Raw genomic sequence first — 23621 nt, 5'->3', positions numbered from 1 at the left:
GAGGTTAAGTTAAGTGTGTGCGAATGCACGACTTTAAAGCATTTTGGCATATTTAGTACATGTAGCTGATGTAATATCGCGGGGGGGTTCACTATCACTGTTAACTACGAAGCAAGTACGAGCCTATAATACAAATTACCGTCCTGCGTCCGTCCGTCCGTCCGTCCATCCGTGCTCAATGGAAATGTTAAAGTTTGTGTTTTAAGTTTCAGTCTTTGATTGGAGTTGTTTAATGGTAATGAACAAGCCTTAGGCCCTATACCCCATTCACACATAGACGGAAAATTGGCCGCGAGCATGGCCAATCGTGAACCAATTGACATACATGTGTCTTATACTGTTTGTACACACTCTATTTATACAAATGTTGCCTTCATTTTACTTTCAGTGGAAGAAAAACAAGCCAGCACTGATAACCTGCCACCAATTGGGGTATTTTGGGATATTGAAAATTGTGCTGTTCCCCGTGGAAAATCAGCACTGGCTGTTGTTCAGAGTATCAGAGATAAATTGTTTACTGGTCACAGAGAATCAGAGTTTCTCTGTGTTTGTGACATTAATAAAGAGAATGCTACCGTTATACAGGAACTCAATGATGCTCAGGTAATTAGTGTTTTTATTTCAGTTGATCAATGTGGTAACAAATCAAATCATTATTCTCAATGTTTTATCACCAACGTAACATTTGTAATATAATCTTATATAGGATTTGAGGCATTGCATGGTGAGGTATCAATATATATACCACAGAGTAGATTTATCGGATGTTCAGGAGACATCATAGTTCTGAAAAGAACTGTCCTGTTTTTTAACTTGCTTGCTCTAGTCAAGCTAGTCGAAACAGTGAGACCAATTCAAGAACTGACTCCGCGGTAGTGCAGTTGTTACGATCCAAAGTAGTCACGATCCCAGCCAATTTTCTATACCATCCGCTCGGGTAGTAGTTTAAAAGCAGGACAGTTCTTTTCAGAAATGAGAAGTCTCCCGAACATCCGATAATCTACTCCCCGGTAGTAGAATAAAGAAAGACAGTTCTCTAAGAACAAACTCTACCTGGCAAGTAGATACACACATGGTGTTACCGCAAACCAAATATATCTTGCTATACAGTACATGTTCCAGATAGAGTGTGTTACTATCGAAAATATTAACAAAAATAAACAGTTAATTTAAAATGACCAACAATTATTAACATTTTATCAAAACCAAAATGACTTTATATAAATGTATCAATATAAACCACAAGGGAAACTGACTGGGTAAATTTGTAAATGTATTACATAAACAACACCTCTTTTTAGGAGGGATACCAGCACATGGCATATTTGTGTTACTAAATGGGCCAAAAAATGGACAAGAGGTATTTTTTACAATAAACCATACCAGGTTAATTCCATGTAAACATAAGAAAGGCCAGGAGCAAAACATGGAAAGTTCTAAGAATTCTTAAGAGTAACGTTCTCTATGAATTGGGCCTAAGTAACTATATGACACACATACAATTTTGGCCATCAAGTCCAATGTTATTTAAAATGTTGTAAGGCCTGAAAACTTGACACAAATTTCCCCACGTTCATGTTATGTTAAGTAGAATATCTACGCATGTTAATGTCCCCATCCTACTTGAACATCAGCTGATAAAACGATTGTCACCAAGCCGATTGTTGCCATACTACATGTTCTAGGATAAAGTGTATTACTTATTCTTTGTGTACACAGGTAACCGTTGCACACATCAATGCAACAGCTAAAAATGCAGCTGATGATAAACTGAAGCAAAGTCTTCGTCGCTTTGCTGATACTCATAACCCACCAGCTACAGTTGTACTTATATCAGGTATGTAATCAAAGGAAGTCTACTGTTTTGTTATTAGTTTGTTCTGAACGCAAGTTTAGATCTTTTTTCCACTTTCTAAGCTGTCAATAAGAACTGGATTCTGAAGTTTGAAGTGAGGTTGTTTTTCCGGTCGGTGCAAGGGCATCTTTATACATTTAGCTGAATCCCTCCTAAGCAAAACTCTTTTTGTTTATTACAGGATATTCTTGGCTGTTGAGGGATAAATCCACCAATAGCCCATATACTCTTAAGATACCCAACATAAATTGTTCAATTTAGGCGCCTTGTCAAAACCTCTAGGTCGTATCATTCCACGCCATTCTGCGGGATTCCGCAGACTTTGATAACAAAAGGACCCTTGGCAACTGGGCAGGTCCACGGCCATAATGGCTCATTAACATGTTCAATAAACATTAAAAATCCAGTGACTCTGCGGAGAGACCGGTCGGTTCTGTGGACTCTCTGAAAATGTATAATCTTTTTGATGAAACAGGTTTGGGCACATTTATGGTCTTGTTCACAGCGACCCGCTACATGGAGGCTTAGCTCATGCACGCGTTTTAGGGCACAAAGAACAGCTATCGCTGTCGTGGAGTGACATGAGAATTACTTTAGTTTCCTCAGTTTGCAATTGTATATTATATTAATGTATATAATTGTTATAGCAGTAACAAAATTCTAAATAGTTATGGCCATAGCGCCGCAATCATGACTTGGCATTTATTTACATTCTGTTCAAGTTTTATAACGGTTCGCAATAAAAGTTCTGATTGGCCAAGAAGTCATCGGACCAATAGTTCTTTTATGTTCGAGATTTTATTGCGGGAGTTATTTTGTGTTAATTTAACGGGAGTAGAAATTTGGGTGTGTCACATCGCATTTGAGATTTCCGAGGAATGACTCTGTCGGCCTCGAAGATTTTAAATCATTAAAAGTATATTCATAAATACCTCGGACAGTTTCGCTATTCCTATTGGTGAAGAGCGCGTCACGTGGGTGTGTATAAACCTTTGTTTATGACCAGTAAAAAGTGTTAATTCATGGACGTGACACGCGACCTTGCACCTGTTCTCTTAAGACAGTCTTCATTCCTATTGGTCGAGAGCAACGGCTGAAACAGTTGTGCAACATCACGCGATACGCGCGACGCTCACAGCATTCCCTTATAAGGAGTTGTTTACCCAAGGGTGGCGGAGGGCTTTACCATTTCATAGCTGGAGGGGTGTTGTGTTGAAAGAAATCATTTAACAATTATAATTTTTGCATTTACTTTACTTTTTGACCAAAAAGTGATGATGTTTTTGACCGAAAAGGTATTTATGAATTGGAATCAAAGTGTGTTAAATCGGTTTTCAACTAGTGGTTTAAGCCCGCCGAGGCCCGGTTCTTTATAATTTACCTCGACTTTGTCTTGGTAAAATTATCAAGAACCAGGCCTCGTTGGGTTTATACCACTAGTTGAAAACCTCTTCACCACACATTGATTCCCTTAATAGTTACGTACATGATAAAAGTACATGTATTTGGTGATGACTTTTCATAATAGATTTTGCATTGTAAAATTAAAAGCTGATGTTAAGTCTTATTGTAATTGTTATTTTACTGCAGGTGACATCAACTTTGCACGTGATTTATCTGATCTTCGTCATCGCAACAATCTACGGGTAATTTTAGTTCATCGAGATGAAGCATCTGAAGCCCTGAAGGCATGTGCCAACCAGACTATTGCATATCAAGACATTGTCCATGAGTTACCATTTAGATCACCCGCTAAGGTAAACAACTTATTTGTATTATAAATTACATGACATGCAACATTAGGCAAGTCAAGTCACTTTGGTCAGGTTCAATTGAAAAACCAATGCACATAATTACTGTATATAATAATGTAATAATGAACAAAGTCAAGTACATATAATTTATGCTGTACACTTAACCATTGCTCCGTCCTTCGCATGGAACGTAAAGCCATTGGTCCCATGTGTTGTGTAACGCATGTAAAAGAACCCACCCAGTGCACTTATTCGAAAATAGAAGGGGTTTGCCCCAGTGTTCCTGGCTGTGGCTGCTGTATGCGCCCTAGCACCTTGTAAACCCTTAAGAGGTGCTACATAATTGGGTCTCAGAATTCATCACTGCAATATAACCTATCCGGTCTGAAAGTTTGTATATATACTCAGCGCCTTGCCTTGTATTGTATTTGTATTTGCACACATTTATTTCATTGCTGCCCTACATGTACACTTACACATTTTACAAAGTTGTATAATTATATTCAAATTATGAGTAGTTTACAGTATTACTTAGTATCTTAGGATATGAAAGTTTACAATGATTTAGATAGTTATATATATTAGGAAGCTTTTAAAGTAGGACAACAATTAGGTTAGGGTGAAGCAGAGGCTTTTGTGCCTTAACCTATGGACAGACAAACAACGTAAAATACTATACAAAAGAAAGAAAACACAAGACAGACTAGACAAACAGAATACACGACAGGCTATTATATGATGGTGAGTATGTTAACAATATACTTCAAACCTACGAATAAGCATCAAGAAGTTGTTTTTAAATTTTCTTGTGAATGCAGGAAGAGTGATTGAAGATTTAATTGAGTAACTCAAATTATTCCAAAACATAATGCCACGTTGAACAAGACTATTTTGGTATAATGTTGTTCTCTGGCGGGAAACGAACAGGTTTTTCTTGATTACCTTGTTTGGTAGATACGTGCACTATATAAGACTTCAATATTAAATAGTATTAATGTTATTTTTTTACAGACGGTCTCTGAAAGTAATACACTGATTGTGCACAACCTTCCATCTCGCAAGGATGTCAGCCAGCTGCGCAATCGTCTGAAGCAATTATCTGATAACTGTGGTGGTAAAGTTCTTCATATGTCTTATAAGAATGCTGTCATACAGTTTCCTAATGCAGAAAAAGCTAGCAGGTAAGTCATGTAATGTATTTTGTCAATGATGCTTTTACTGCTCGGATGATAATAAGCTTATATCAATGCACATTGTTGTTGCCTTTCTTAAAGGATTTGGGTACTTTTTCAAAATGTCCATAGATTTACATTAAACTTACAGGGTTTGAAGATAATGATAGTGGAAAGCTTCCCTTCAAATATTTTTTACTGAGGTGCTGTAGTTTTTGAGAAATGTATAAAACAATGTCATGAAAATACGTTTGTAAATGATTAAAATAATTTTCGTCTCATTATACGAAAATTATTTTCATGACATTGTTGTACTCATTTCCCCAAAACTACAACACCTCCGCACGTAATATTTTCAGGGAAGCTTTCTACTATCATTTTCTTCAAACTGTGTAAAGTTAAGTGTAAATCTGTGGACATTGTGTTTTCTGTCCTACAAAAGTTACATAGACCCTTTAATAGTTGTTTACTCAAAATTGTCTATTTAAACAAGCATTCTTTCCTGCTTATCTGCAAACAGCGCTTTGATCTGTGTTAAAGGCGCTATATAAATACCTATATTATTATTATTATTATAAAAAGGATGAAAGAAATTGGTAACTTGTAAGAGAAGTTATGCCTGTTTTACTGAAAGCACTCATGTTTGTAGCTGTCCATAGAATGTATGTTGTATTAGTTTTAGTACACATTTAAATTGCTTACTTTGCATTTGTTTTGTCAAGTATTCCTGGGACAACTTGCAAATAGAATACCTTTATAGACATAACTTCTTTTAGGAATGTTACATTTCTTTCATTCTTTTTTCTTCTAATAAGCAGGTGAGAGTGCTTGTTTAACACATGCTCTACTGATTTTTTTGTGACATTCGTTTTTCTTTAAAAAAATCGCCAATCTTGGTCAATTTCTTTTTGACTCGCCCTGTATAATTGATCTTTGTCCATTTTTGTTTTTGCTTTTCATAATGTCTTTTTGTGAAATGTTTTAATGTCTGTGTCAATAGGAGACTTTCTGGAACGATAGGTGGCAGCAGACTTACTAGGTAAATCCATTGTTTTCAGAATTATGCGCATGTTCAGAACTACGTTAACAATGGAAATTCACCCTGTTAGTCTGCTGCCACCTAGTGTTGGAAAGTCTCTCATTAAGTGATATGCTGCCAGGGCATTTTAAAATAAATAAACATCGACATGGTTGTTTGTATTATTTTGCACAGGGCAAAGATCAGACTGGAGGGCGAGAATGTATTTGGCAGTAAAATCTCTGTTGCATATCCCAAGAACAAAAACCAGTCACATAACCTCCATACCATGTCACCAAGCAGGGTCAACAAAAATTCACCATGCCATGTAGATGCTAGACAGGAAGAGGTGGCTACCTCCAGTATTGAAGGGGAAGATGAGCAAGTGGAGGATTCATGGCAACAGGAACAAGGTAGCTACATGTACACTTATTTTGTATGAGTTGTTTATTGTTTTGCTAAAAATGTTGTAGTTGGTAAAAAATGTTCATCCTACATGGACCAGCTTATCAAGTTGTGTGTGTTATTTAGAGTGTGTATTGGACTCATTGTGTTGTCTTTAGTGATTAGTTATAATGAGCTTCATGCAGTATATAGCTGTATAAACTGTAAGGCCAATTAACAAACAAAATAACAGTTGATCGTCTTGGCTGAGTTTGTCTGCTATCGCGTTATTTTGCATTATTCAGGAAAGCCCTGTAGCGTTCAATGTTTTTTGCATTGTTTGTTGTACACGCATCGTTACAAAGACTACAGGCTTGTAAATTGAAATCGATGTCTGCTTGTGTCGCTGGTTTGTGCGTTTGTGTACCTGTGTGATTGTGTGTGTTGTGTTTTATGTGATCACGAGCCGGTCAGCATTTCTCTGTACCTTTGAGAAAATCTTTTTAGTGTTACCCGGCTCCTCATGCAACAAATAGATATAAAATGAGTTAGCAGTGATTTTAAAACTGAAGAATTGGTTGCCTGTTTGAATTGAAATACTTGGCGGTCATCATCTTGAATGTTTTTTAAAAATTTGGACGATCACCTGGTATTTTTTAATATTATGCCTAAGTACATGTACATCATTAACTCTACCTGGAACAGTGAACAAATTAATTGTTTGTAATTTGGTTCATCCCAATCTTTATTGTACTCATATTTATCAGTTATCATTTTGATTCAGTAAAACTTATCGTGTAATATTTTATTAATAGTGAGATTGTCAGTGTCGGCCAATGTCCGCAGTTTGAGTCATCTTCACGTGCAACAGTTTCAGGAAAACTCTCATCATCTGGAGAGTGACGAAGATCAGTTAGCTCAGAAAACATCAGCAACCAGAATAGCAGCAGCATTTAAACCCATACAGCCCGATCAAATACATGGCATTCAAACTGTAAATGCAGATGAACAAAGCAAAACAATTGTTGAAATCTGGCCAAAGAATAAATTGATAGATGCCCGAGATATAGGGGATTCAAATTGTTCAAGACAAACAAGTCCAGGGGATATGCCAAAGTGGAATTGGCCATCATCTGTGATTTTCAACCAGCATACCACATCATTAAGCAAGGGACAACAGTCAAAGGCTGAAAGCGAAATCACACCAGGATTACTTCCTTTCAAACCAGTTCCAACTGTACAGCGCCTTCCAACCCCACCACCGGGACAGACAATTTGGAACAAAGGGGAACATGATCGAGTTAGCCAGTCTCCATCATTGAGAGGAGTATACCGACCACCATCACCTATGCTTGCCAATCCTATAGGTGATTGGCAATACATGGCCAACCAGGATGTTGATAATGGTGTCAGGAAGGGAGCAGAGTTATTGATCACTAATTTGGACAATAAGATGTCAAGAAAAGATCTCAAGCATCACTTGCTAGCCAAACTCAGTGATCATTGTAAGGTAACGGTCTAACCTAAGGCACAATATCAATCAAATTTAAGTAAAGAAAATACTTCTAGCAGATTTTAGTGTTTTTTTCTATTGCAGCACTGTCTAAGTACTTTTCAAGTTATTGAAACAAATGTCTTATCACCTGAGTTGTGATATAGACCCATGATTTTCTGCAATCTAAAGATGATGTCTTTACTACTGTCAGGCAAAGCTGACCACCACTGTGATCAGTGGCCAGCCTGAATCAAGTAGAAACAGATAGAAATATATGAGACTTCAGGTTTAAACCAACAGAATGGTCATCAATATATGAGACTTCAGTAAAGGCACTGGACACTATTGGTAATTACTTAAAATAATTGTTAGCATAAAAATGTACTTGGTACAAGCAATGGAGAGCTGTTGATAGTAAAAACACATTGTGAGAAATTGTTTGCTCTGAAGTAATGTAGTTTTTGAGAGAAGTAATTTTCCACTAAAATTTTGAATTTGATTTTTAATTAGAAATTAGATTTTGAGGTCCCGAAATCAAGCATCTGAAGACACACAACTTTGAGCGACAAGGGTGTTTTTTCTTCCATTATTATCTCGCAACTTTGACGATCAATTGAGTTCAAATGTTCACAGGTTTGTTATTTTATGCATATGTTGAGATACACCAGGTGAGAAGACTGGTCATTGACAATTACCAATAGTGTCCAGTATCTTTAAATATTTTGGTGCAAGGAAACTTTGTATTCAATTCTTTTTAGGGATACAAAGCCTATTTCAAGAAAACTTGGAGTGAAAACAGTTCTCATTTTGATAACTCCATTTCTTAGAGGATGGTCATAAGCCTTAACAGGTAGCTTGAATTAAACTAATAAACCTTAGGCTAACATTATTAATCAAGATGGTCAGCATAGCAGATCATTATTTGTTTATTAATATTAAGAATTACTATTTCTGTTTTGTTTTTTATATCAACTAATTTTGATAAGGTTCTTCACCTTATCTTTGGTGGTGCAATACCTGGACGCTACCAGGCCGTTGTAAGAGTACCTAGTATCCCCGATGCAATCAGAGCCATGGCTCACATCAATAGATACCAGATTGGAACCAGACTACTACATGTCACACTCTTGCTTCCCAGTGATTCAAATGCAGATAAATTGAGGTAAAATTTTGGTTTTTATGATAATTAGTAACCCTAATCGAACCCCTTTCAACTCTATGTGCTAACACACATTGGTGTATGGGTAAAAACCAAAATTAGTATTCTTTATCTCCGATGCAAATTTAACATCTATCATATATTGCGAATCCATTGTGTAACCTTTGATAAACTATGCTGTTGTCATTGGGAAGCCAAAATGATGTAAACATTAGTCAGTATGAAGCAATGAAGTAGCACAAGTCCCACAGGAGAAAAACCACAGGCTAGTTGGATTAGATTGGGTTTCTTTACCCCAACAATGCCTGGTGACAACAAGAGCTTAAAAGATGTTAAATTTCCATCGGGGATAAAGAATATTCATTTTGGTTTTTAACCCATATACGCCAATGTGTGTTGGCACATACTCAGTACTTTCCCTAAGTCCTGTGAACAAGTCACAGGCATATTACTTTGGTGGGATTTGAAACCCACGACCCTTGCAATTCTAGAGCAGTGTCTTACCAACTGGAGCTTTGTTTCAATCCTGTTTTAAATATCCATTCGATGCTTCAATGTCCTGCAAGCCCTTGGGTACTACAAACAATTCAGCTGGTGTTAGAATAAACCTATTCATTAGGCTCCGCCCTTGACGCACGTGTGAGCAAGAACACGTGAGCCTCTTCAATGCCTTTCCACACAACTCTGCTGCGCAGCTAAGCATACCTGCACGCATGTCGGACTTGATTTGTCAAACCTTAGTTGTTTTGTGATTGGTCAATACAGAATGGGGCGGAGCTTGACGGATCGGTCTATTGTATCTGCTTAGTACAGGACCTTTCTTGATGTCATTTCACATAAAAAGCTATGGCTGCTTCAGTTAATCAAACTGCTAACAAATATCTCAATCAGTTTTCTTAGCAGCAACTACTTCATTTTTTACCAGTCATTGAAGTGCAACACAACTACTACTTTTTTACTTCATTCTATATCTTTGTAGGCTGATGATTATTCCAATGCTTCAAGAAATTCCAGGAATGTGTCTTCCACTTTGTGATGTCAAAACGTCATTTGAACACAGGTATTCAATGTAATTATAACACAACCATGTCAGCGTAGTTGAACATTATCTATGGATTTATTCTGAGTATTGCCAGAAATGTTTTTTTTTTATTGGGGGGGGGGAATGTGTTTGTCAGTATTCATGGTTGAATTTTTAGAAAACAAGCACAAGTGTCCAGTTCACATATCCTTATACATGTAGAATGTCGAAAACCAGGAAACTAACATATTTTGCTTAAACATTTGTAGATACAGACAGGTTCTGTATGTGAATGACCTGTACCAGATACCGGACACCCTGACAATACGTGACACACCAGTGGGTAAGGTTGTAGCATTAACTACCCATAGTAGACCTAACTCACCTAACTCATCAGGCTTTAGTTCACCGGTAGGCTACCAGTCACCACTACCATTCTACATACATAGGTAAGCTAGTCAATTGTTATAAGAATATTAAATTTCAAGCTACATTGTTATACCTCGGTAACAAATTGTGAAGCCGAGAATCAATCACATGATGTGCAACAAAAACATTTGTTATACCTCTGCTGTGAAGTTTGATTGGTTGAGAACCAATCATGTGACGCGCAACAAAAACGCATGTTACTTGGCTCGACGGGCCGGGTAACATGAAAAGTGATGTACACCGGTGTACATCACCTTGATCGTTCCCAGCGTTGGTCGATTTCCAGCGCTGTGTACGAAACAACCGCGGGTACGAGGGAATTGTTTCTTGTTCGTCTGCTAATTAAACAATGAATAATCCATTGTAATAATGTTTGAAGATGACAACAGAACTTTGTGAAGCGGATTAACAGTTATACAAAGTTATAACAAAACAATTGTTGCACGCTGTGATGGGGTCCATGGTTGTATAGTGTACCACGGCTGCACAGAGCGGCGGGTAACATGAGTGATGATCACCGGTGTACATTACCTTGATCGTTCTCACCATTGGTCGATTTCCAGCGCTTTGTACAAAACATCCCTGGGTTCGAGGGAACAGTGAAGAATTGTTAAGCTATCCATACTCCTTCGTAATAATGTTTGACGATGGCAACAGAACTTCGAGAAGAGGAATAGTGCGAAACATCCGCGGGTTCGAGGGAACAGTGAAGAAATGTTTCTTATTTAAACAACTGTTCGTCTGCTTATTTAACTATGCATACTCCATCTTAATAATGTTTGAAGATGACAACGGAACTTCGAAAAGAGGAATAATCATTTTACCAAGGTATAACAAAACAATTGTTGCACGCTGTAGTTGGGATCCATGGGTTTTGTACATCCTCGGGGGAGAAAACGCCATGGACCCCGCCACAGCGTGCAACAATTGTATAATGTTACATGTCTCGGGGGTCGGGTAACATGATGTTCACTGGTGTACATCACCTTGATCGTTCCAACCGTTGGTCGATTTCCAGCACTGTGTACGAAACACCTGCGGGTTCGAGGGACCAGTGAAGAATGGTTTCTTATTATTTGATACTGTTCGTCTGCTTATTAAACTATGCATACTCTGGATTACAATGTTACCAAGGTATAACAAAACAATTGTTGCATGCTGTGACTGGGGTCCATGGGTTTGTACACCCTTGGTGGTAAGTGGTACCCTCGGATTCGCCTCGGGTGCCATTTTCCCCCTCGGGTGTACAACACGCCATGAATCCCATCCCAGCGTGCAACAATAAGACTCGCTGCTCAGTGCAAGAACCGGGTGGTTCAAGAAGGAGAACAGAGCATTGCAGACTCACTGCTCAGTGCAAAAACCGGGTGGTTTAAGCCATCAACTTGAAGAAGAACTGAGCATTGCAGACTCACTGCTCAGTGCAAGAACCGGGTGGTTCAAGCCATCAACTTGAAGGAGAACAGAGCATTGCAGACTCACTGCTCAGTGCAAAAACCGGGTGGTTTAAGCCATCAACTTGAAGTAGAACTGAGCATTGCAGACTCACTGCTCAGTGCAAGAACCGGGTGGTTCAAGCCATCAACTTGAAGGAGAACAGAGCATTGCAGACTCACTGCTCAGTGCAAGAACCGGGTGGTTCAAGCCATCAACTTGAAGGAGAACAGAGCATTGCAGACTCACTGCTCAGTGCAAAAACCGGGTGGTTTAAGCCATCAACTTGAAGTAGAACTGAGCATTGCAGACTCACTGCTCAGTGCAAGAACCGGGTGGTTCAAGCCATCAACTTGAAGTAGAACTGAGCATTACAGACTCACTGCTCAGTGCAAGAACCGGGTGGTTTAAGCCATCAACTTGAAGTAGAACTGAGCATTGCAGACTCACTGCTCAGTGCAAGAACCGGGTGGTTCAAGCCATCAACTTGAAGGAGAACTGAGCATTGCAGACTCACTGCTCAGTGCAAGAACCGGGTGGTTCAAGCCATCAACTTGAAGTAGAACTGAGCATTGCAGACTCACTGCTCAGTGCAAGAACCGGGTGGTTCAAGCCATCATCTTGAAGTAGAACTGAGCATTGCAGACTCACTGCTCAGTGCAAGAACCGGGTGGTTTAAGCCATCAACTTGAAGTAGAACTGAGCATTGCAGACTCACTGCTCAGTGCAAGAACCGGGTGGTTTAAGCCATCAACTTGAAGTAGAACTGAGCATTGCAGACTCACTGCTCAGTGCAAGAACCGATTGGTTTAAGCCATCAACTTGAAGGAGAACTGAGCATTGCAGACTCACTGCTCAGTGCAAGAACCGGGTGGTTTAAGCCATCAATTTGAAGGAGAACTGAGCATTGCAGACTCACTGCTCAGTGCAAGAACTGGGTGGTTCAAGCCATCAACTTGAAGTAGAACTGAGCATTGCAGACTCACTGCTCAGTGCAAGAACCGAGTGGTTTAAGCCATCAACTTGAAGGAGAACTGAGCATTGCAGACTCACTGTTCAGTCCAAGAACCGGGTGGTTCAAGCCATCAACTTGAAGTAGAACTGAGCATTGCAGACTCACTGCTCAGTGCAAGAACTGGGTGGTTCAAGCCATCAACTTGAAGTAGAACTGAGCATTGCAGACTCGCTGCTCAGTGCAAGAACCGGGTGGTTTAAGCCATCAACTTGAAGGAGAACTGAGCATTGCAGACTCACTGCTCAGTGCAAGAACCGGGTGGTTCAAGCCATCAACTTGAAGTAGAACTGAGCATTGCAGACTCACTGCTCAGTGCAAGAACCGGGTAGTTTAAGCCATCAACTTAATGTAGAACTGAGCATTGCAGACTCACTGCTCAGTGCAAGAACCGGGTGGTTCAAGCCATCAACTTGAAGGAGAACTGAGCATTGCAGACTCACTGCTCAGTGCAAGAACCGGGTGGTTCAAGCCATCAACTTGAAGTAGAACTGAGCATTGCAGACTCACTGCTCAGTGCAAGAACCGGGTGGTTTAAGCCATCAACTTGAAGTAGAACTGAGCATTGCAGACTCACTGCTCAGTGCCAGAACCGGGTGGTTCAAGCCATCAACTTGAAGTAGAACTGAGCATTGCAGACTCACTGCTCAGTGCAAGAACCGGGTGGTTCAAGCCATCAACTTGAAGTAGAACTGAGCATTGCAGACTCACTGCTCAGTGCAAGAACCGGGTGGTTCAAGCCATCAACTTTCAGTAGAACTGAGCATTGCAGACTCACTGCTCAGTGCAAGAACCGGGTGGTTTAAGCCATCAACTTGAAGGAGAACTAAGCATTGCAGACTCACTGCTCAGTGCAAGAACCGGGTGGTTTAAGCCATCAATTTGAAGTAGAACTGAGCATTGCAGACTCACTGCTCAGTGCAAGAACTGAGTGGTTTAAGCCATCAACTTGAAGGAGAACTGAGCATTGCAGACTCGCTGCTCAGTGCAAGAACCGGGTGGTTCAAGCCATCAACTTGAAGTAGAACTGAGCATTGCAGACTCACTGCTCTGTGCAAGAACCGGGTGGTTCAAGCCAACAACTTGAAGTAGAACTGAGCATTGCAGACTCACTGTTCAGTGCAAGAACCGGGTGGTTTAAGCCATCAACTTGAAGTAGAACTGAGCATTGCAGACTCACTGCTCAGTGCAAGAACCGGGTGGTTTAAGCCATCAACTTGAAGTAGAACTGAGCATTGCAGACTCACTGCTCAGTGCCAGAACCGGGTGGTTCAAGCCATCAACTTGAAGTAGAACTGAGCATTGCAGACTCACTGCTCAGTGCAAGAACCGGGTGGTTCAAGCCATCAACTTGAAGTAGAACTGAGCATTGCAGACTCACTGCTCAGTGCAAGAACCGGGTGGTTCAAGCCATCAACTTTCAGTAGAACTGAGCATTGCAGACTCACTGCTCAGTGCAAGAACCGGGTGGTTTAAGCCATCAACTTGAAGGAGAACTAAGCATTGCAGACTCACTGCTCAGTGCAAGAACCGGGTGGTTTAAGCCATCAATTTGAAGTAGAACTGAGCATTGCAGACTCACTGCTCAGTGCAAGAACTGAGTGGTTTAAGCCATCAACTTGAAGGAGAACTGAGCATTGCAGACTCGCTGCTCAGTGCAAGAACCGGGTGGTTCAAGCCATCAACTTGAAGTAGAACTGAGCATTGCAGACTCACTGCTCTGTGCAAGAACCGGGTGGTTCAAGCCATCAACTTGAAGTAGAACTGAGCATTGCAGACTCACTGTTCAGTGCAAGAACCGGGTGGTTTAAGCCATCAACTTGAAGTAGAACTGAGCATTGCAGACTCACTGCTCAGTGCAAGAACCGGGTGGTTCAAGCCATCAACTTAATGTAGAACTGAGCATTGCAGACTCACTGCTCAGTGCAAGAACCGGGTGGTTTAAGCCATCAACTTGAAGGAGAACTGAGCATTGCAGACTCACTGCTCAGTGCAAGAACCGGGTGGTTTAAGCCATCAACTTGAAGTAGAACTGAGCATTGCAGACTCACTGCTCAGTGCAAGAACCATCACTGTGTTTACATATATATATATTGCACATGCTGTGCAAATATCAACACACATATATACTGTACACTTTTAAACATCAACATGTGATCTCTTTATGACCAATCATCATGGGTATTTATGAATAAGCCTTTATTTGTGAAAGAAACAAATCACCAACTTCAACGTGTTCTCAAATATGATTGGGATATCATAAACCCATTATTATTCATTTTAGTGGCATCTACTTCAAGTCAGAATTCATTTAAATGAAAATAATAATGTTGATATACATTTCTTGAAATAGGAACCTTACCGTGGACTCGTGTGAGGAATTCTGTTCTCTTCATGACCAGCGTGAATCAAGAGACTACAGGAATCTGACTCAGGATTCATTTGTCATTGTATCACTCAAGACGTTCTCAGCACAGGTTCACTCGCTGCTTCAGATACATCATGGAAAGATGCCGCTTATCAGGTAGTATATTAACAACTGTCATGGTGTTTACTCACATGCATAAAATTTTTTTTTTTTTTTTGCATCTGGTAATTTGTCCTTTATAACAATTTGTTACTTAAATATCTATTTATAAATACCTCAGACAGTTTCGTGATTGGGTCAAGACTGGCACGCGCAGACATTTGTAACACACACATGGACTGTCATAAGTTTTCAAACTAAGCAATATCCTTCTGGCCTGGTTAGAATGCCCTGAAGAGACTAACATTGAACAACAACCAAACACTGTCACATCCGGCCTTTCCATGGCAAACCAGCCGGCCTTTCCATAGCAAACCAGCCAACTAAAAAATGTTTTGCCATGGAAGGGCCAATGGATAATGGACCATATTGAATATGACGACACCGATCAAATATCTGCCCTACAAGATGGCGTCTGCGAGCATGTGCGTGTGTGCGTGCGTGCATGTGCTGTAGAAATCAAATCGGGAACACTGCGTGTTTCTTTGATGTACTCGTTTAGACGCGAATACGGTTTGCCTTACAGATGGCGACTTTCATAGCAGCAAAGGGGTTAACCAACATAGGCTGGTGCATGAGACTTACGCTACTGTAATTGCGTCAAGACTGGCACGCACTGACGTCTATTGATGAATATTCATATGAACCAGTTGTAACGGTGAACAACAACTACAATAGTGAACGTCAAGGGAAATTAAAAAAGTGACTTTTGCTTGATTGTTTATTGTTGAAACACTTACGGGTTGATAGTTGAATTTAAGTAGTTCAGTTAGGGGCCGTTCACAATTATCAACATTTTCACAAGTGTACAAAGAGTACCCTTTTTTCAAGACCCCCCCCCCCACCCTCCCCCTAAAAGTGTACGAATAAAATGTTGATTTTTTTTCACACAAGTCTACATATATCAATATAAACCACATATAGATACATGTCCTTGCTATGTACACTGTAAATTTTCATGTACGTTGCAGGACTACGATGCCGCGCATGTTGTACCAATCTTGCACTGTCGTCGAATTGCGCAAACCATTCCTGCAAATTGCGCATATAATTCATGCACGATCTCCAAATTGTGCAAAACTATTCCATATCTATCGGCATATAGCGCACACTACTCCTGTACTATCGGAAAATTGCGCAAACTGTTCATGCTCAAATAGATATGCCAATTGCATAAACCACAAACCATTCCTGCACGATCGGCAGTTGCACAAACTATTCCTGCAAGATGGACAATTTTGCACAAATTAATTCAACACGAACAAAACCACTTAAGTGCACGATCGCCCGTAAAAAATTTGAGTTTCAGATTTGCGTCCGGGTGTTTTAGATCTCTGATTGCTCTCCTAATACCACGTAAACTTGATTTCAAGTCTGAGAGTGTGGTAATTTCTCTGCATCAGCCACGCACAATTCCCCCGTAGATTTGCTACCATGCTCTAACTCGCTCTAATGATGGATGTTTGACCACTTACTTATGTAGCTTTGGGTTTTTTTCGTTTTCAACCTCAAAGCTTCAATTTGGTTATATGCAAACAAAACAACTGTGAAAAATCACTCAACAGATAATTGCAAAATAAATTCAACTTGTAAAACAAGAAAATAATCACACTAAAAGTTATACGATGATTTCTAGGTACGGCAAGAAATCGTGTGAATTTCCATGGCGTGGTGAGGAGTGAATGGTTAATAATAGGTAAACCATGAAATACCGCTTATTTGATTTTGCACTCCTTCCTTACAGGATCTGTTATGAAATATGTTTGTTATAAGTACCATATTGGGTTTTGGTGGTTTTTGTCAATGTTACATAAGACTAATCAAGGTTTATTGATAATTACTGCTTACAAAAAAATAACGCTATGGATTTCAAATTACTGTTGTTTACTGCAGTTTTATGGAATGTTTTGCTGCCGAGTTCTCTGCTTTGACTGAGAGTTACGATACAGGAGTACCACTTGAACATCTCCTTTCATGTATCCAAGGTGTACAAGTAGGACTCAGTCAAGATGGACACAAAACAGTGTGTTGGGAAAAGAGGAAAGTAGAGGAAGATTTTCCAGTTGGTAAGTAACTCTGCTCACTCATCAATACATACCAAGGAAATCACTTAACCTCAACACAAGACAGGATCCTGTGTATGTCATGGAAGTGTCGTGGTTGAGCAGTTAAGAGCACCAAATTCAAGCTCTGGTGTTTCTGATTAGCAGGGTGTTGATTCGAATCCCCAGATGTGACACTTGTGTCCTTAAGCAAGACACTTAACCATTTCTTCGTTCTTCGGATGGGACGTAAAGCCGTTGGTCCCATGTGTTGTGTAATGCATGTAAAAGAACCCAGTGCACTTATTGAAAAGAGAAGGGGTTCGCCCGGTGTTCCTGGCTGTGGCTGCTGTATGCGCCCTAGCACCTTGTAAACCCTTATGAAGTGCTACATAATTGGGTCTCAGAATTCATCACTGCAATAACCTATCTTTTTGAAAGTTTGTATATTCTTAGTGCCTTGAGTACCTTGTTTGGTAGATACGTGCGTTATAAGACTTTGATATATATGTATGAAGCCTCAATCTGGCAAAACATCAACATTATGTTTGGGAGTTTTTGTCCAATAATAGGGGCTTATAATATAGCGCTCATATCCGTCACTCATGGCAGTTAGTTAACGTTAATCTGGAGGTCGTTTAAAACAACCCAAAATCATTTGAGATTTTCTCAGATTGTTTCTCTCTTTCCCTGTTATTTATTAATTGGTGTTATTTTTAAGTTAAAAAAAAAGGAAAATAAACAAACTTTGGCACTAATCTACATCAAGTTGCCAATGTTGAGGGTATACATTGTAGTTGGTCTTTGGCCAGACAGTAAGACACTGCTGATAATTGCCCATGGCATGCATGAAACTTGCACTTCTCTCAGTGCTGTGAACAATGGAAACAAACTAAGGGCAAACTAGGGGCATTTCAGGAACTAGCTTTCAGCAAAGTCAGCATTATTGTGAAATTAAAATGCATTGCCAAATTATTTGTTTGTTGTTTGTTTAAACAGGAATCCGGAGTGCCACACCTCTGCTACCTCCGCAGCTTTTTCAGTTCAGTAAAGAGGCAGTGGAACTTCTGAAACATACCCCAAAATGTCGACTTCCTTTCTCAAAGTTCATTCCAAGTTATCATCATCATTTTGGCCGTCAGTGTCGTGTAGCTGATTATGGATTCCTCAAACTTATTGAACTCTTCGAAGCTATATCACATGCTTTACAGGTATCACTCAAGCTCATGGTGTTTTCCCATAATTTTATTGTAGAATTCTGGTAAATTTTGAAAAATGTTGTGTTTTCTTGAGAAATTTATTACAGGTTGTTAAAATTACATTGTTTCTCATCACTTAGGATTAATTGGGTGCAATCAAGAGATGGTACATAGATTTATTGTTTGCATGTCTGCTCTATAGCTGATTGATATTTTGTTTGTATTGCTTGCACTCAAATTAAATATGGTGTGAGCCACTTTTACACTTGATGTAAAAGCACATAATGAGATGGTTGACAGTATATCTGTGGAAGTGTCATGGCCGAGCAGTTAACAGCACCAAATTCAAACTCTGGTGTTTCAGTTCAGCAGAGTGTGGGTTCGAGTCCCCCAGTCGTGACACTTATGTCCTTAAAGCAAGACACTTAATCATTGCTTCGTCCTTCGGATGGGACGTTAAGCCATTGGTCCCATGTGTTGTGTAACGCATGTAAAAGAACCCAGTGCCCTTATCGAACAGAGAAGGGGTTTGCCCCGATGTTCCTGGTTGTGGCTGCTGAATGCGCTGCAGTACCTTGTAAACCAAATAAGGTGCTACATATTTGGGTCTCTGAATACATAACTCCAATAACCTACATGTATCTTTCTGTATAAATGTATATACTCAGTGCCTTGAGTACCTTGTTGGTAGATACATGCGCTATATAAGACTGCAATATTATCATATTATTGTTATTTTTTAAGTATACAAAAGGAACTTTACCACTGGAACTTTATACTCTGGATTTATTTACTTAACACATCAAAATGAACATTTGATTGACCTAACCTTGAAGTTGTAACATAAATATAATTTGTTAATGATAATTGTGAAGGTTCTTGGAATGACGGAGAACAAGCTGCTAACACTAACACACCGTATTCAGACCAAACGCTTCTCACAAGACTTACTCAAGGTGCTTAAGTCACAGGCCAGCAAACAGGTTAGTACCTTACATTAAAGTGATAACAAACATGTCTGTTTCACATACTGTGAAAACAAAAGTTGTTCTATCAATTTTTTTTACATATTTATTGCAATTGTAACAGTTAAAATACAACTCAATTAAATCAATAATAAAAATAAACCGTTCTTGTAAAGCGCATAACACACAGAGTCCCAATGCGCTGAACATTTGTTGCATTAAACTAGATAAGTTTTCTCTAAGATATGTTTATAGATAAGAATTGGTTAATGTACTAACCCCTGATTGGAGATTCCACACAGATCATCTCAGGTTTTTTCCAAACTTCAAGAGTTTTATCAAACTTTGAGCATTTTTGGAAGAAGTAGAGCAGTCACTAGAGGGGGTCGTTATACCTCGGTAACAAATTGTGAAGAACCAAAGTCCGCAAGGTACTTCACAGGAATGCTCACATTATTCAAGTCTCATGCCTGGACTATGCAACTTTGGCAGCCATGTCTTGTAGATCTTCAACCCAAAAGACATGCATTAGCAAATTAAGGCATTGTAAATAGTGATTGACTGCTGGGACTCTCAAAATCAAATTCGTGGAAAATTACTTCTTTCTCGAAAACTACATTACTTCAGAGGGAGCCGTTTCTCACAATGTTTTATTCTATCAACAGCTCCCCATAACTCGTTACCAAGTAATGTTTTATGCTAATAATTGTTTTGAGTAATTACCAATAGTGTCCACTGCCTTTTAATGTCCACATGCTCGTAGCTTTGACCTGAACCTTAGACAATGCATAATAATTTGGAGTGATGTAACTTTGTGTAGGTACAAACAGCTGTGTGGTTGATGAACCAACGAGATTAAGTTATTTAGCATTAGCATAATTTTTGTGAAAACAACTTTGCCAGGTGTTTCGTGTAGATTCATATTCATGCTCTATTTTGATTTCTGCAGTTGTATTAGCAATTTGGGAGGCTTCCTTGCTGTACTATGTCTTCAAATTAAATGATTAAACAGAAACAGATTTTTTTTTTGAGATGTTTTTTTTATTGAATATCCTCCTACAATGCATAACTGCTAATTTATATTCAGCAATATTCTCTTACTCTATGACTTGACAATTGTTGTTGTTATTGCTCAGATGACACTGCAGGAGTTTCCATCTGCATATGAAAGATGCTTCAATAAACCATGGAATGTACAAGACTATGGAGTATGTGATATCCATGACTTACTTGCAGAGGTCCCTGAGAATATGGCCATGGTAAGTCATGTTTGACCATCACCTCTACACATGTATATTTGGCTATGAACACGCCTTATTAATTGACTGTATTTAGAAATGGAGTTGATTGACTTTCTTGCAATCAGATTGGTCAAAGTGACACAGTTAACTGACAGAATAAAATTGTTGATAATTTGTTTAAAAAACATTTGATATATCTGAAAGTATATACCTTATTGTATTACTGTGACTATATAAGCTACAACCCAATCCTAGAATAGCCTTTTGTGTAAGTGGCCATTGACAGTTGTCAACAGTTTCTCAACACGCAAACAAACCGTACACTGGGAGGGGGTGGTTAATACAGGCACGAGAATCTTCCAGATTTTTCTGAAATTCCGGATTGTTCACTTCAAAATATGTGGTCTCAGAGTTCAGTGTGAATTTGAATTAAAAATTGTGAGGTAGGTCCAGGTGGTGTGAAGTCAAACTTTGGATAAATTAGTATTAAACAAAAATTCACCCGATAAACTAAGTGTTTGTATCAATATAATTTAGAAAAGACATCAATTGTTTGTGGGATGCGGAAAGCGAGTGGCTGTGCATCTACACTTGCGTGCATTAAAAGACGTTCAAAGTGCTAGATGTTGACGTCACTGGAAAATGCATGTGTGGAGAATTTGTCATGAAGTATATGTACTGTACATGTACGATTGATCTCAACTAAATTCCCACTATGTCCGTAGACTGTGAAAAACGGTCCGACTTATGTTTCGTGTGTGCGGTGTGCGCAATGTATGCATCTTAATGCTTTCGTCGAAAACATAGAAAGGACTAACTGTCGAGTCTATCTGCACACGCGTGTTTACAGAATTTGTTCCTGAGTTTGCTGCATCCAAAATGTCGGGCCGACCCGCTATCAACAAAATTTGACATTCTTTTAAACCGCCATCGATACACTACAAGATTATAATCATGAATGTGTTTTTTTGCTTTGTTTAATTTGGTTGAAGAACTTCTTGTGTGTTTTTCATTATTATTATTATTATTTTTTCACTCAAAAACATTTCCCACGACGCACATTCCTGCAGCGTAGCTATTATCTCGGAGTGACATGCTTAGCAAGGCACCTTATACCGCATACATTCTACAGTTGCTTTGTAGAAATTGGTTTGCCGCAGCTTTTCTAACACTTCACAGGTGAAATTTGCGTTAGTTTGTCAACTTCCAATACTTCGGGTAGCTAATATCGACTGGTTACCCAAAATAAACCAGACTTTTGTACAATATTTATCTGTTGTCCATTCATATCAATAGTGCCGACATGTTGCATAAACATAAAATATATTTTTCTGATGATATGAATAACAATAGCCATTTTCACTCAATGAAACACCAACTACCCATTACCATCATATCTTGTCCTCCCAAGTTTAATATGTGCTTGTATTCTGGTTACAGATAAGTTGGAATGGAGAAAACACACTAGTCTTCATACCAAAGAGAGGTAACATTATTTTCAAAGCAAATTCTTGAAACTGGCCAATTAGCAATGATGAGATGTATGGTGGACACATTAGTAGAGCCCTATTTTTGGGGATGAATTTGTCTGTAAACACCCAAACCAAAGTATGCATGCCTACAGTGTCCACCATATCTCAGAAAGGCGAATTGTAATTCCAATACTAGAATTTAATTGTGAACAATACATTTAATCTTCTCAAGATTATATAAGTTATCACACAAGCGCGAGTTGAATATGTAAACATATAGTGTTCTGAGTTAGATATGGGACGCAGAAGTATTATACTTTTTTGGTATTCCACAAGCGCGTTTGATAACGTATTTATCTTCAAGTAAACTTTGTGCGCAGTTAAAACACAACAGACTCAGGGTGTGATATGGGCTGTGCAATATTGGTTTTTATCACGCTCTTGTTGCTATGGATCGACCAATCAGAATCAAGAATTTAAGCCTACTGGAAGATAATATGAAATATAGGGTAAGCTACCACATTAATGTTGCAAATAGAATTTGTAGCTTCTTGTATTATTTTCACTATTTTTTATTGTTTAAATGGAAATCTCATTTTATATGGGTCATCCAAACTGAGTTCCATTGACAAAATAAGATCATAATGGCTAGAAAACAGTTGCTACTGGACTGAAATAAATTATGCATGAATAGCGGTAAACAGGTTTTAATCCCGATGCAAGCTGGTTAAGATCATAGCCAATTGCAAGTAACTATTTCAGTATAATGATAATTTAAGTTTAGCTTCAAAGCAACATTTTGCTTCATTTTGGGGAGTTTGGCCTGAATTTTCTCCTTTTATTTATTTTAGGTTATAAGTTTAGCTAATGAAATATATTTTACTTTTCCTTCTAGAGCAAACAAAAGAAGAGCTTATTCGTATGCGTAAGTTCAGCATGGAGATTGAAGAGCTTTTGTCCTACCAGCCTCGCTTTGGGATGTTGTTTTCAAAGTTCATTCCAGCATTTCATCATCACTTTGGCCACCAGTGTCGTGTTGGGGACTATGGCTTTAATAAGCTCATTGAGCTGTTGGAAGCACTACAAGATATTATTCAGGTTTGTGTATTCTCAGTAAGCCTAACTTATTTAAAGCAATGTAAGCATTAGTGCTGGGCGAATAGTGAAATTTTGTTATTCGGATACCGCTGGCCAACTATCCGAAATTAACCGGATATTCGAATACTTTTTCCCCGACTTACTGCTTTAGTGGTTTACAGCATGTAGGACTACTCTCTTATCTCTTTTATTATTACATCGGTCGTTGCATTAATCATCATCAGCGGAAAGCCGGCCTCGGGTCGACCTACTTTCTTGCGCCCACAACAAACAGTCTGCAAAGCGCAGGCAAAATATATGTCACACACACAACTAACTAGCACTAACAACAATAGTCCTAAACA

At 39.0% G+C, this 23621-nt stretch overlaps 1 protein-coding gene across 1 annotated transcript in view; it reads left to right on the top strand.

Moving 5' to 3' along the window:
- Positions 1-23621, top strand: part of LOC139943939 (meiosis regulator and mRNA stability factor 1-like) — a 52839-nt gene that overhangs the window by 15727 nt on the left and 13491 nt on the right. The window contains exons 3-18 of the mRNA XM_071940840.1: positions 389-603; positions 1720-1837; positions 3446-3612; positions 4621-4790; positions 5995-6212; positions 6999-7693; positions 8665-8840; positions 9817-9897; positions 10128-10307; positions 15087-15257; positions 17154-17326; positions 18302-18513; positions 19377-19484; positions 20603-20725; positions 22148-22193; positions 23075-23277. Of these exons, the coding sequence (XP_071796941.1) occupies positions 389-603; positions 1720-1837; positions 3446-3612; positions 4621-4790; positions 5995-6212; positions 6999-7693; positions 8665-8840; positions 9817-9897; positions 10128-10307; positions 15087-15257; positions 17154-17326; positions 18302-18513; positions 19377-19484; positions 20603-20725; positions 22148-22193; positions 23075-23277 (3056 nt within the window). The remainder of the gene's footprint in view (positions 1-388; positions 604-1719; positions 1838-3445; positions 3613-4620; positions 4791-5994; positions 6213-6998; positions 7694-8664; positions 8841-9816; positions 9898-10127; positions 10308-15086; positions 15258-17153; positions 17327-18301; positions 18514-19376; positions 19485-20602; positions 20726-22147; positions 22194-23074; positions 23278-23621) is intronic.

Source organism: Asterias amurensis, chromosome 11, assembly GCF_032118995.1.
Source record: "Asterias amurensis chromosome 11, ASM3211899v1".
NCBI classification, from domain to species: Eukaryota; Metazoa; Echinodermata; class Asteroidea; order Forcipulatida; family Asteriidae; genus Asterias; species Asterias amurensis.
Note: the sequence above shows the minus strand (reverse complement) of the source record. Positions and strands in the feature narration are given on the sequence as shown.